We start from the raw sequence: 12,232 nt of genomic DNA on the forward strand, positions 1-12,232 counted from the left end.
ATTTAAATAATACATATTATTTTATGTTTTGCTGACCAAAATGTCTGGTGGCGCAACTGTCCGAACAAATGAACAGACTAAGAAAAATATTTAAAATGGTGTCTTAATAATAAAATAAATAAAAATAAAGAATATTGCATAATTCTAGGGTTGCAACCTTTCATATAAACAAATGTTATAAATATCAGTAGTTTTAAAGCTGTTGAGATAATAAAAAACACTTTTGTCCAGCAATTTGAATGCCAGGCTGGCACAACTGCAAACATGACTCTTTTATTATTCATTTGTTAAGGTAAAAACAGTAAACATGATAATGCAGCATCCAGAGGAGCTCGACTGATCCTTGAAACAGAGTGAAAAGGTTTGTAGATCTCTCTCAAATACGGGTAAAAACAGCTCATTTCAAGTATGGGTAGGTTGGTACACTTTCCATGTCAGGTGGTACAACTGCAGTATATACACACACAACTATTCAGTTGTACAGCCTGGCATAACAACAGTCAAAAAATGTATTCAAACAAAAAAGTTATTTAGTAGAGCATTGTTTTCTTCAGTTTTGGAGGAAATGAATTTCTTCAAAGGAATTGAATAAAATTGCAGTTCCTCAATTTATCCTGTAGATGACAGAATCTACCTACAATTTATCATCCGTACAGAATAATAGCCTAGATAGAAGCGCCTTGGCTTTCATGCAAGCAAAACTATTTTGTTTTCCTCTTATAAGTTTAAATATAACAACCTGTAGTACGTTTTTTTTATTGCACTTTTCTGCAACGGATGACTAACTTGTATAGACCTAAATCTTTTTATGACGTCTTAAATCATTATTTACATTAATAGCCTAGGCTATATCCTAATATAGGTAACGTTCGCCCCTAAACGGATCTGTGGTGGTGATGGGAAAACATATAACTCTTGCAAACCTTTTGCGTTCTCCTGAGAAAACTCCGCTGTCCGGCAAAATTGTGTGATGGAAATAATATGTGATGAGAGACAACAACTATGTCAATGCTTTTGCTTTCTCTCGCAATTTTTTTCCCGTCTCATACATTTTAAATCACCACATTATATTATTTATTTAATAAAAACAAAATCTACAGTTAACACAAAAATAGAATGACTAACGTTAAAGTTAGGCTACTATAAAACCAAAATAAATGAATATGGGATCTCCTTTTAGAAATAACTTTATTTGTATAGTTAAATACAAGGCAACTTACGGAAGCCCTGAACCGCAACGTAAAAACATGTATTTTACATGTATTTTTTTTACATTTTTTTTTTACGTTGTGGTTCAGGGCTTCTGTACAACTATTTACTGTTTTTGTTACAATATTAAAATGAACGGTAACTCTTCGTAAACAAATTATTTACGAAAGCCTCCGACCAGAAGTAAACGTTGGGAATAATCAGAATGGTTTAATTAAATCCGCGATCCAAGCTGATGCTGTCTGTGGCATGACATTTACGCTTGTTTGTATTTTAAGAGAGCACATTATGTGAATAATTGACTTGCGGGAAGCAATGAACCCTCTGTAAACAGTGCACACCTCTACAAAAACTCTCTCCTGGTTACCATGGTGAATTTTCGTAGGGGCGTGACTTTAGCGTTCTCACGTGACTAATCCACCAGCGATTCCTCCAGAGTAGACGTCGCGTCGTGGCTTGCGCTGAAAGATGGCCGCGGTGGAGCAGCGCCCGCCCGTGCGGGAGGGAATGCGGATCGCGGTGCTGTGTCTGTGCTGGTACACCGTCAGCTCGGGCGGCAACGTGATCAATAAAATCATCCTCAACGGCTTCCCTTATCCGGTCACGGTCTCTCTATTCCATATCCTCTCCATCATCGTGTTTCTCCCGCCGCTGTTGCGAGCCTGGAGCGTCCCGCGAGCGGAGGTACCGGCCCTCTACTACCGCTGGTACATTCTGCCGCTCGCCTTCGGGAAATACTTCGCCTCCGTCTCGGCCCATTTCAGCATATGGAAGGTTCCGGTGTCGTATGCGCATACTGGTAAGTAACGGGGGGCTTTCGGTTAGCTGCTATTCATATCGGCTTTGTGTAACAGGCCTTATTCAAAATCAATGAAAGTGAACGTAACTAGCCAACCTGATCGGATGTGGCGATTCTGCTCGGTTCGTTTAATCGAGTTTAAATCAACGTGCGTTATTGCCGTTTAACCCTTAACGTTAACTTAACCCACAGCTGGTAATCTAACAATCTGCGTTCCACCGACATTTGAACGCCCACTTTCATCTAAACACAAATAAACAAATTGAAATGATGATTTAATGACTCCTCTGTAATTGCTTTACGATCGAGCTTTGATAACATTACACTTTATTGAAGTATTCTTAGACTACGTCACTTCCGCACTCTTAATACATACTGCCACATCATCCACCTGCGTGGCTGTACAGACTAGTTTGGGAAGCTTCAATTTCTTTTGTTTATGAATGAGATAAGAGACGTCCATTCTGTTTTAAGCATCATCTGTCTGTTATGCATATATCATATAGCATATTTTATGAGCTCTTCAATATTGTCAGTTTTATCTGATTAATTGTCTTGACAAGAATGTTTTTTTTCAGTCCTAAGACATTTATTCAAATATCTAGAGAGAGTACATTTTTCAAGTCATCAAAAATCTGGTTTTGTCTATGTATACTGACATGCTAATATATATAGCCTATATATATGTTTTGTTCACAAGGCTGCAACTTTTCAAAAAATCAGAAAGCAGGGATTAGGATATTCTTGTCATATTGTTTCTGGGTTATTAATAACTCCTTCCTGATTTAAGTGATTTTATACTTGGTTTACATTTACGTAGATTGTTTAGTCTAGTCAGCTTTTCTGTTGGAAAAACATTTGGTCACACTTTAGTTTAGGGTCCAATTCTCACTGTTAACTAACTATTAACTATGACTTTTGCCTGCTCATTATTAAAGGTGCAGTAGGTGATTTTTGAGAAACACTGTTGAAAGTTGATCGGACGGAGAACCACAACAAGCCAATCAGCAGTAAGGGTGTACTAATTTGGGGGAGGTGCATGTGTTGCATAGCGTGTTTATGAATTTGGGGGCGAAGCTTTAAAGTTAGGGTATGGGATAAATATAGTATCAAAATTAACACGTGCTGTCCCGTTCATATAGGCTCATGTCTGTATGTAGTTTTCCTTCCATTGAGCCTATTATAAAGAAAAAAAAGCTTAACGTTTATGCAGTAAGATGGTGATGTTAAATCTCTGGATCTAATATCAATTAGGATCGACTCAGAAACGAGTCAATGAATGCACGCTTGTCACCTGATCCACAAATGCTCATCTTACTTGTTGCATGCACAAATTCTGACCTATATTAATACAAAACTGAGGTTTTGTATTAACAACTATGTTTCTATTTGTACAAAATGCTGCACATTGTGATTCTGATTTTGTACACACACACATGTTGTATTGTATTAGTTTAAATGTAGCAACGCACATTTGAGAATTTGTCAAATAGATGGGTAGGCTAGTTGTGCCCACATCAATAATCAGCACCAGGCCTGTTCATTTGTAGGTGTTCGTGTGTGGGTTGTGAAATGCTTAAAAACGGCGAAAAGAAAGTCTTAAAATCCAAATGAATCAAATGAGATCGACTTAGAAAAGACGTCAATGAATGCATGTCACCTGATCCACACATGCTGCATCTTTGTTGCATTCATAAATTATGATACACTAATACAAAAGAAAACATTTGAAAAAATGTCTCTATTTGTACAAATTGCTACACATTCATTAAATTTTGAATATTGCACATGCAAGTTGAAAGGTTGTGGATAGTAAAACATACCTGCAACATATATCAAGTTCATGGATAACTGTGCTTGCACGTGTTAATAATTTTGATACTATATTTATCCCATAGTATGGGTACAATCCTTTTGTGTAGGGGCGTGTTTTCTTTTGGTGATTTCAAATATCAACAGCATTTCTCAGAAATCGCTTACTGCACCTTTAGTAGTTTGTAAGGTAGTTGTTAAGTTTAGGTGTGGAGTAGGATTAAGGGATGTAGAATATGGTCATGCAGAGTAAGGCATTAATATGTGCTTTATAATTATTAATAAACAGCCTATTTCCTCCTAGTTATACGCATGCTACTAGTGAATTCAGTCTGTAGAGACAACTGTTGGATTTGAGTTTGTCCGGGTGTATATAGCTTTAAACAGCTGTGTGTTTTGAATATGAAGCCGCATTAGTGCAGGAATCAGCAGGGAGAGTGTGAGTGTTGTTTCTGAGGACTCGACTGCAGCTGAGATGTTTCAAACACCAGGTGCAATCACAAGATTTTACATGTGACGAGACTAATGGCTGATGTTTTTAGATGAGTGAATGCATGTCTTCTTTCCATTCTCTTCTTCCTAGTGAAGGCCACCATGCCCATCTGGGTGGTTCTGCTGTCACGGATTATCATGAAAGAGAAGCAAACCACAAGGGTACGTCTTCCTCTAAACACTGTTAGAAATAAGTAATGTATTTACTGGATTTATAATGGTTTCACTGATTGTGTTTTAGTCATCCAATACTGAAGTTTGGATTGTTTATCTGCATGTTTTTTTCCGACCAGGTTTACGTGTCTCTTATACCCATCATCGGAGGTGTCCTGTTGGCCACTGCCACTGAATTGTCCTTTGACGTCTCTGGATTGATCAGCGCTCTGGCAGCCACGCTCTGCTTCTCGCTACAGAACATATTCTCCAAAAAGGTTCCTATTTCTATGATGTTTCATTTAGAAAAATTCTGGGATGAGTTCCTGTGTGAAATGATTTTTGTGGTGGTTTTAGGTCTTGCGTGACACAAGGATTCACCACCTTCATTTACTGAACATCCTGGGATTCAATGCACTTTTGTATATGCTGCCCACATGGATTTTAGTGGATCTCTCCTCTTTCCTGATGGAAGGAGACCTGGTAAATATGTTTTGAATATTTTTTTATGAATATGAAATAGGGTGTTTGAGTAAATCTGTCCAGAAATGTTCAGTTCATATCTGTCCCAAAATGTTTTAACATAAAGAATTTTGTCATAGTGTGTCATTGCTTTTGTCATTGTCCTCCTAACCCATTGTAATGTAGAAATTAAATTACAATGGGTTCTGTTCGATCATCATGATTTTAATGCAATCATTTAATTTGTATTAAAATTATCTTAATTTTAAATTCAGTAAAACAAATTGTACTTTATTTTTTAAATTAAATATGGTAATATTTTTATCATTACATTTAAACAATTAGTGAAGGTGGTGACATATTTAATTGTGATGACATTTTTTGACATTAATAAGGTTTGACATTAGGTTAATAAAATTGCCTTTAGAATGTTTTAAACCAGTTTCATGAGATTCAACCCTGGATTCGAGACCTGAGCTGGATGGATTTTTTTAGTCCCTCTCCCGCAGGATTCTGTCCTGCTCCCTCAAAAATGTTGCCTCCTCCTGCTCCCATACACAACATTCACGTTTTGTACCGCCCACAAAAGCCCGCTGGTAGAAGTATACATGGCTTTTTTCAGTACGTCCGTGAAATTTCCATGAAATAGTTAGTTACATGTCGCCAAGCTACAACCTTCACATGCTAGCATAAACGCTCCATGATTTATTATATTATAGTTATTAAAGCATCTACATTCAAAAACCACTGTTAAAGCGATAGTTCACCCAAAAGTTCATTATTTACTTGAAATTTTGTCATTAATTACTCACCCTGATGTCATTCTAAACCCATAAGACTTTTGTTCATCTTTAACAATTGAGCGGTTTTTGTCCAAATTTTCTGAAGAGACTTGATCGGTTTATATCAGGGATAGGCATAGGCAACTCCGGTCCTGGAGGGCCACTGTCCTGCAGAGTTTAGCTCCAACCCTAATTAAACACACCTGAACAAGGCAATCAATGTTTTCATAGATGTTTCAACATTCATAGATCAATGTATAGATAGATACAGGCAGGTGAGTTGTTATCAGGGCTGAAGCTAAACTCTGTAAACCGAAACCTTTGATACTCTCCAGAGCACAAATACGCACCAAATATGATACTATTACAGAGAACACTGATCCTAGACCAGCAGTTATGGACCGCTTTCCTTCTAAGAGCAATCAGAAGCAGCAGCAGGCAGGGGAAGGCTTAGCCTGCATTAAGATGAAGAACAATTGATTTTTTTATTTTTATTTACATTAAAGTCCCGCAAATCATTTTACTCTTCTACAATCCGCACACACACACACACACACAAGTGTTTTACCACCTGCACTCAACCATCAAACCACACGTCCTGCAGGAGTGCAGGTGAATCGCTGTGATTCTCTTAACTCACGCCCACGCTCATTTTTTCTCTGTTCTCTTCTACAGTCGGAGATTTCCAACTGGACAGGAACAATTGTGCTGCTCTTCATCAGTGGTATCTGCAACTTTGCACAAAACATGATTGCTTTTAGCGTTCTGAACCTGGTCAGCCCACTCAGTTACGCCGTAGCCAATGCAACAAAGAGGATTATGGTCATCAGTATATCCCTACTGATGCTCAGGAACCCCGTCAGCACCACCAACATTATCGGCATGATGACAGCAATACTAGGTGTCTTCCTTTATAATAAGGTAATTTCCTTCTTTTTTTTTTAATGCTGCGTTCACACCAAACGTGAATAGAGCGTCAAATTCGCGCCTATCATCCAGTTCATCTAGTTTGGCGCTTGAACATTTTGAATCCATTCGCGCGTCCTATGCGAAATCCGCTTCTTGTGGGAGGGGCAAGTGCTAGGCGGTTGTCTGTCTGTGCTAGGAGCTGCGCCTGGATGATGGCCGCTTTCAGTTTGATGACCTGTTGTCTCGCATCGGAGCGAGGATCACCCTCACCCACCTAATCTGTGATTTATTTTTGTTTGGATGATAAATGGAGCCAGCCTCAAAGTAATTAGTGTAACAACACTGTCCAGACACAAACTGTTATACACTAAAGTGTTGGTTGTCTTTACATTAGAATATTAATGTTTCATATAATCTAGATTTAGATATGGAATACGTAGCATTCAATACCAAATTAATGTCTCATAAATTGAAATTAGGGATGTCCCGATACCACTTTTTCCAGACCGAGTCCGATACCGATACTTTCATTTTTGGTACTCGCCGATACCGATACCGTAACCGATACCTGTATTTTTAATTTTCAATTAATTTTTAATTCATGCATTTGTAATTTTTAAATGTATTGGTAGAGAAACCAAAAGAATATCAATCATATTAGTTGAGAATAATTAGAATGAATAACTTTATTTGTTCATCAAATATATATTTAATGCACTTCATATTCATCACTGTATAAATGAAATATAGATGGATCTTTTTGTAAAGTTAAAAAAGGTAGCCTATTTAGTCAAGAGCAGTAAGTAATTTATTTGTCCTTTATTTGATAAACATTTAAACACAGCAGCAGATTAACTAAACTGAACCCATTTGAATATACCGTCTACGTTCACTTGAGATATAACAGACTTTGTTTATTAGGATACTCGCCAAGACGGGCGTTTTTACATAGTTTTGTGTGAATTCATCCGTACAAGCGCAAGACGTGAAAGACTTCAATTCAGTATTCGCGCGCTGAGACGCTGGTTTTCGGGGCGTGCGCTTTGGATGTTTGAAGTTCATGGAACTTCTTGACCTGCAAATGTCCTGTAATAATGCAGGCAACCCCTCGTTAATCATAAATAAGGTAACAGTTCATGTTTTACTTACATATACAATTTAGTTTTAATCCAAATAACACGTGCTGAGTGAACAATTGGCAATCAAGAGCATTTAACAGAAGTCTCCTTTCTTTCTTTCTTTCTTTCTTTCTTGTCAGTTAGAAAGAATAATAGTTAAGCTACATGCCCCGTTTTACTTTCTTTGCCATTGACATGCGACTGAACTACAAACTTTAGTTTCCACTGACGTCTGATGCGCTTGCGTGTCTGTGCCGGGGCGCGCACAACCCACTGTGCGTTTTTCTCTTATCAGCTCGCGCACCACAGCTATATAGGCGTTACTATATTCTGTTTAATATTTCAATAATAAGATATATTTACTTCATAAACAGCCTTCTTTTTTATCCCCATTATAATTCCTTTTGTCAGTGTTTCTTTGTCTGGACACAAACACTGTACACACGCTGCCTGGTATCGGTTGTTGGTATCGGGGCATTTTTACAAGTACGGGTACATGAGCTCAGTATCGGTGCACCCCTAATTGAAATCAAGTTTTTATGTGATAAAAGATTTGCTTTGTTGTACATTAGAACCACACCAGGCATTTAGTCAAATTACAAAGTAATTTAATGAGGCCAAACGTATAAAATAAGTTATTGAGGCCAAAAATATAAAATAACACTGAAAAGCGGGCCTGCCCCCGTTTATCACGTCACTTGTTTACCACGTGACAGCAGCAAGCAGGTTCCTGATTGTTTAACGCGGCGCGAATTGGCGCCAAAGTTCAGATTTTTCAACTCGAGTGTCAAACACGTGAACGCACAAAAGCACCAAATAAAATAATCGTTTTTTTAATAGCATACCGCGCCAGACGCTCAATTCGCGCGAATTCGCGTCTGCCGCGCTAAACGCCTCATTCGCGCCACAGGACCACTAGACGTGTGTAAACGCGCCTTTACATTGACTTAACATTGAACACTTGCGCCAGACGCTCTATTCGCGTTTTGTGTGAATGCAGCATAAGGCACATCGTTACACAAATGATGTACAATTGCAATGCAAAAACTGATGTCAAATGAACTCAACTTGTTTTCCACACCAGGCGAAATATGACACCAGCCGGGAGGCCAAAAAGACACCGCTGCCAGTTTCAACACAGGATTTGGTGTCATTCGACAAGCCCCAGTCCAACGGGACCGGGCCCTTCACACACAGCTCAGACTTTCAGCACGGTCGGAGCACAGTACTCACCGACCACTTTCAGTACAGCCGACAGGCCTACACGACGAATTACAACTCCAGTCAGTATGTGGTGTGAGTCGAGCACTTCGAAGGACTCTAAAGACTCGTGTCAGACCCCCGTGCTTCACAGGATGCATCTTTCAAACGGACAAGGAAGTGTCGAAATGACTGGAAATGGAATGTTTACTCACTAAATCCTACTGCTTTTCTTTCTTTTATTTATTTCATTACAAACCTTTGGTTGTGTTTTCACCTTTATTTTATGAGGAAGTTCACGTGGCATGTGTAGATTATAGAAAGGTGCTGGGATTTTTTTAATTTTATTATTTTTGCACAGGATGCATTTCAATGCATTTCAGAATGTAGCGTGTTCATCGCCATCATGTTACTGCGAGTGAAGGACCGACAGACAGTCAAACAGTCACATAACGTACACTGGGTCACTGCAAATACAACTGCGTCAGGGTATTAGTTAATGTTCGGATTTTGCGTTTTATTTGTAAATATTTTATTTATTTTTATAGGTGCATTGGTTGACCATATCATGGGCTGAAAACACCCCTTTGGATTTTTGAATGTCTAATATCTGTGAAGGAGTCTTTTTTTCTTTTTCTTTTTTCTCCTGGGGTGTTTAAATCATACAGAGGTCACTGTACACGATCACTTGAATCATGGTGTACATTCATATGCATGATTATTATTTTTTTGTATCTATTTTTTTTTGTACTGAAGTGCTGACGGGACTTCTTCAATACAATGGCCATAACTTATGGGTCAGTATAATACATTTTGAATAGGAAGGTTCATAAAACAACTTAATATTTTGTGGAAGTTGATGTTCTTTAAATTTCAATTAGTTTAAAATCTTAGTTCCTCAAACTGCAGTCTGAGGACGGTTTCTAAAAACTGCTGATCCCGCGACAGTGAAATTCACGAGAATGCTCTTGTTAAAAGCTGCAATATTGCAGGTCTTTCAGGCCCTTTAAGGGTGTAAAACCTGAAGTTGACGGAAACTGGACCAACTTTTGGGTTAAATATGGTCAAATGTGTTAGAGCTGAGAGTACTACACCTTTATCAGTAGCTGAAAGCATTAATAACTAGCTAGAATATTTCTTCAAAAAAAAAAAAAAAGGTGGGTTATTTCATTAAAAACTGATTTTGAGATTTCTTGTTGGCCTGCTTTTTGGGTATAACTGACCCGTTATCGTCTTTGTTCCCAAAGTTATACCAATTTTAGCAAAATGTGTGGTTTTTTTTGTTGAATATTTGTAAGCTAGCTGTTTTATTTCTCTCTATTTCTCAATTTCTATGCTGTGTCTTGCTGCTGGGAAGTTTGACACATTTTTGGCTAAAAGCATGCACATTATTGCATAACTGCAAAGAGAAAAGAACTTGGGGAGTTATTTTTAAAATATATATTTTAAGTGTTGTATATTTTAATTGGCATCATGATATTTTTCACAAGGACAAGGTTCACGTGACATTCTGTCTTTGTCTCTTCATATATTGTGGATTTCGAGGATCGTTCAGGCAGATGAAGTGCTTCATTCATTGATTCTGTAACTTCAGCAGCCCAAGATCAAAGGCTCTTCATTCTGTCTATTTTTTTATTGGTCCACTCATTTTGCTCTTTCATTGTGACATCACTAGAGGTGTGCAAATTTCTTCTCTGCCGATTTTCCTACTTATCGCTTGTAGGTGATTGGTTGTAAATGTACAAGAAATACTGGGCTAACACAACACAGTTGTGAGTTAGCACTGGAATCTCAATGTCTCAAACTGAGATTTTAAATAAGTCTACATAACTTTTTTGATTTTTGTGTTGTATTATACAGTAAATAATTGTAAACTGAGCCTAAACCGTGGAAATATTCAGCTCAACAGAACCAATATCACAGTGACTTTACCTTCCCATTCAGAATATAATGCACTACTGTAGTATTTGATACGTTTCCAGTCAGCTTCAGAATATTTAAGCTCTTAGACCTTTTCCCTGGGAGATTCATATGTGTCACTATAATCTGACAGTTATGTTGAGTCACATATAATTGTTTGTGTGTTTTTTTCCATTTGTTTCTCTATGGTGTGGAAATGCATTGTCACACTTTCTGTGTTGAGATAGTTTTGCCTTCAGCCAGTGTTTATATGATTTGATTTTAAGATGCCTTGGTACGGTTAATGTTGCATTTTTTTCTTGAAAACTTAAAGGTTATAAGATGACTTATTTTTAAATGTGAAAATAAAGAAGATTAATTGATAAAGTCTCGCTGTCATATTTGTTTAGTGCTTTGTACAGCAGAATCCTAAAAGTCGATTACATTTTGAACTTTTACATTTTCAATGTGGATTTGGACGTGTGAACGCCACTGTAGGCAGAGAATTGTACAAACACAAAAATAGCATTGCCCCTTTTTGTTTGTATTGAATGGCATATTAGCTACACTATGTTAAAAATATCATACAAAGCATTACATATTCTGGGGTTTAAGTTAGAATTCTCATTTCTCATGTAAATTTCATAGAATTTCATCATCTCATGTAAAAAATCCTTAATTTGACGTGTGTGTGTTTGTTTGTCTGTTTGTTTGTTATTGGCCACATTTATGTTTATGTCTCAGGATATAAGCCAAATCCTTCCGTAAAATGTGTGTATGGATGTATATATATATATATATATTAGGGGTGGGAATCTGTAGGCACCTCACGATCTGATTCCAAACGATTCTTGATTTTTGTTAGATTTGAAAGAATAAAAAGATAGTGTTGATCAAATCCACTATTGGGTTATTTCACCTATCTGACCGACAGAGGGAGATAAAGCTCTGTCTGGCTCAACATCAGTTTCGATGGAGAACTTCACTGTCTGTAATACGTTAGGATTTCTTTAATTCAATAAAATCGATGCGAGTAGAAGGCAATATTTGTTTTCCTTTATTTATATTTAAAAATGTATATTAAAATATTTAGATTAAAATAAACCATAGCCAAGTGCCATTCAAGTGTGCTATTTGTACACTTCTTTAAAACTAAAAATAACTCTACTTTTTCTGTACTTCTCAGAAATATAAGCTACTTTATGTAGCTACTTCTCCAAAATATATTTAAAATTGCACGTATAGCCTACTTAGAAATAGCCTACTTTTGATCTAGAATCAAGTAGCCTATGCTTGTAGTTTACTCTTATGATTGAGTAGCCTATTAAATACGTTTCACATAGTTTTACATACTGTCTTATAAACTTATTTTGTTTGAAAATATTGATTTATATATA

The 12,232-nt window shown here is 37.2% G+C and overlaps 1 protein-coding gene across 1 annotated transcript; it reads left to right on the forward strand.

Moving 5' to 3' along the window:
• Nucleotides 1-1,581: 1,581 nt before the first annotated feature.
• slc35e1 (solute carrier family 35 member E1) lies at nucleotides 1,582-11,877 on the forward strand. Its single transcript, XM_079597977.1, has 6 exons — nucleotides 1,582-2,008; nucleotides 4,404-4,474; nucleotides 4,606-4,743; nucleotides 4,823-4,948; nucleotides 6,385-6,630; nucleotides 8,821-11,877. The coding sequence occupies exons 1-6, from the start codon at nucleotides 1,678-1,680 to the stop codon at nucleotides 9,034-9,036; spliced, it is 1,128 nt and encodes a 375-aa protein (XP_079454103.1). The 5' UTR covers nucleotides 1,582-1,677; the 3' UTR covers nucleotides 9,037-11,877.
• The last annotated feature ends 355 nt before the right edge of the window (nucleotides 11,878-12,232 follow it).

This window comes from Phoxinus phoxinus (genome assembly GCF_949152265.1).
Source record: "Phoxinus phoxinus genome assembly, chromosome: 22".
Classification (NCBI taxonomy): Eukaryota; Metazoa; Chordata; class Actinopteri; order Cypriniformes; family Leuciscidae; genus Phoxinus; species Phoxinus phoxinus.

Excerpts from the sequence above, each read along its gene's own strand:
- slc35e1 (XM_079597977.1), top strand. The coding sequence starts at position 1,678 with ATGGCCGCGGTGGAGCAGCGCCCGCCCGTGCGGGAGGGAATGCGGATC. Across the intron at positions 4,475-4,605 it reads AAGAGAAGCAAACCACAAGG|GTTTACGTGTCTCTTATACC; the intron begins GTACGTCTTCCT and ends TTTTCCGACCAG. Across the intron at positions 4,744-4,822 it reads AGAACATATTCTCCAAAAAG|GTCTTGCGTGACACAAGGAT; the intron begins GTTCCTATTTCT and ends TGGTGGTTTTAG.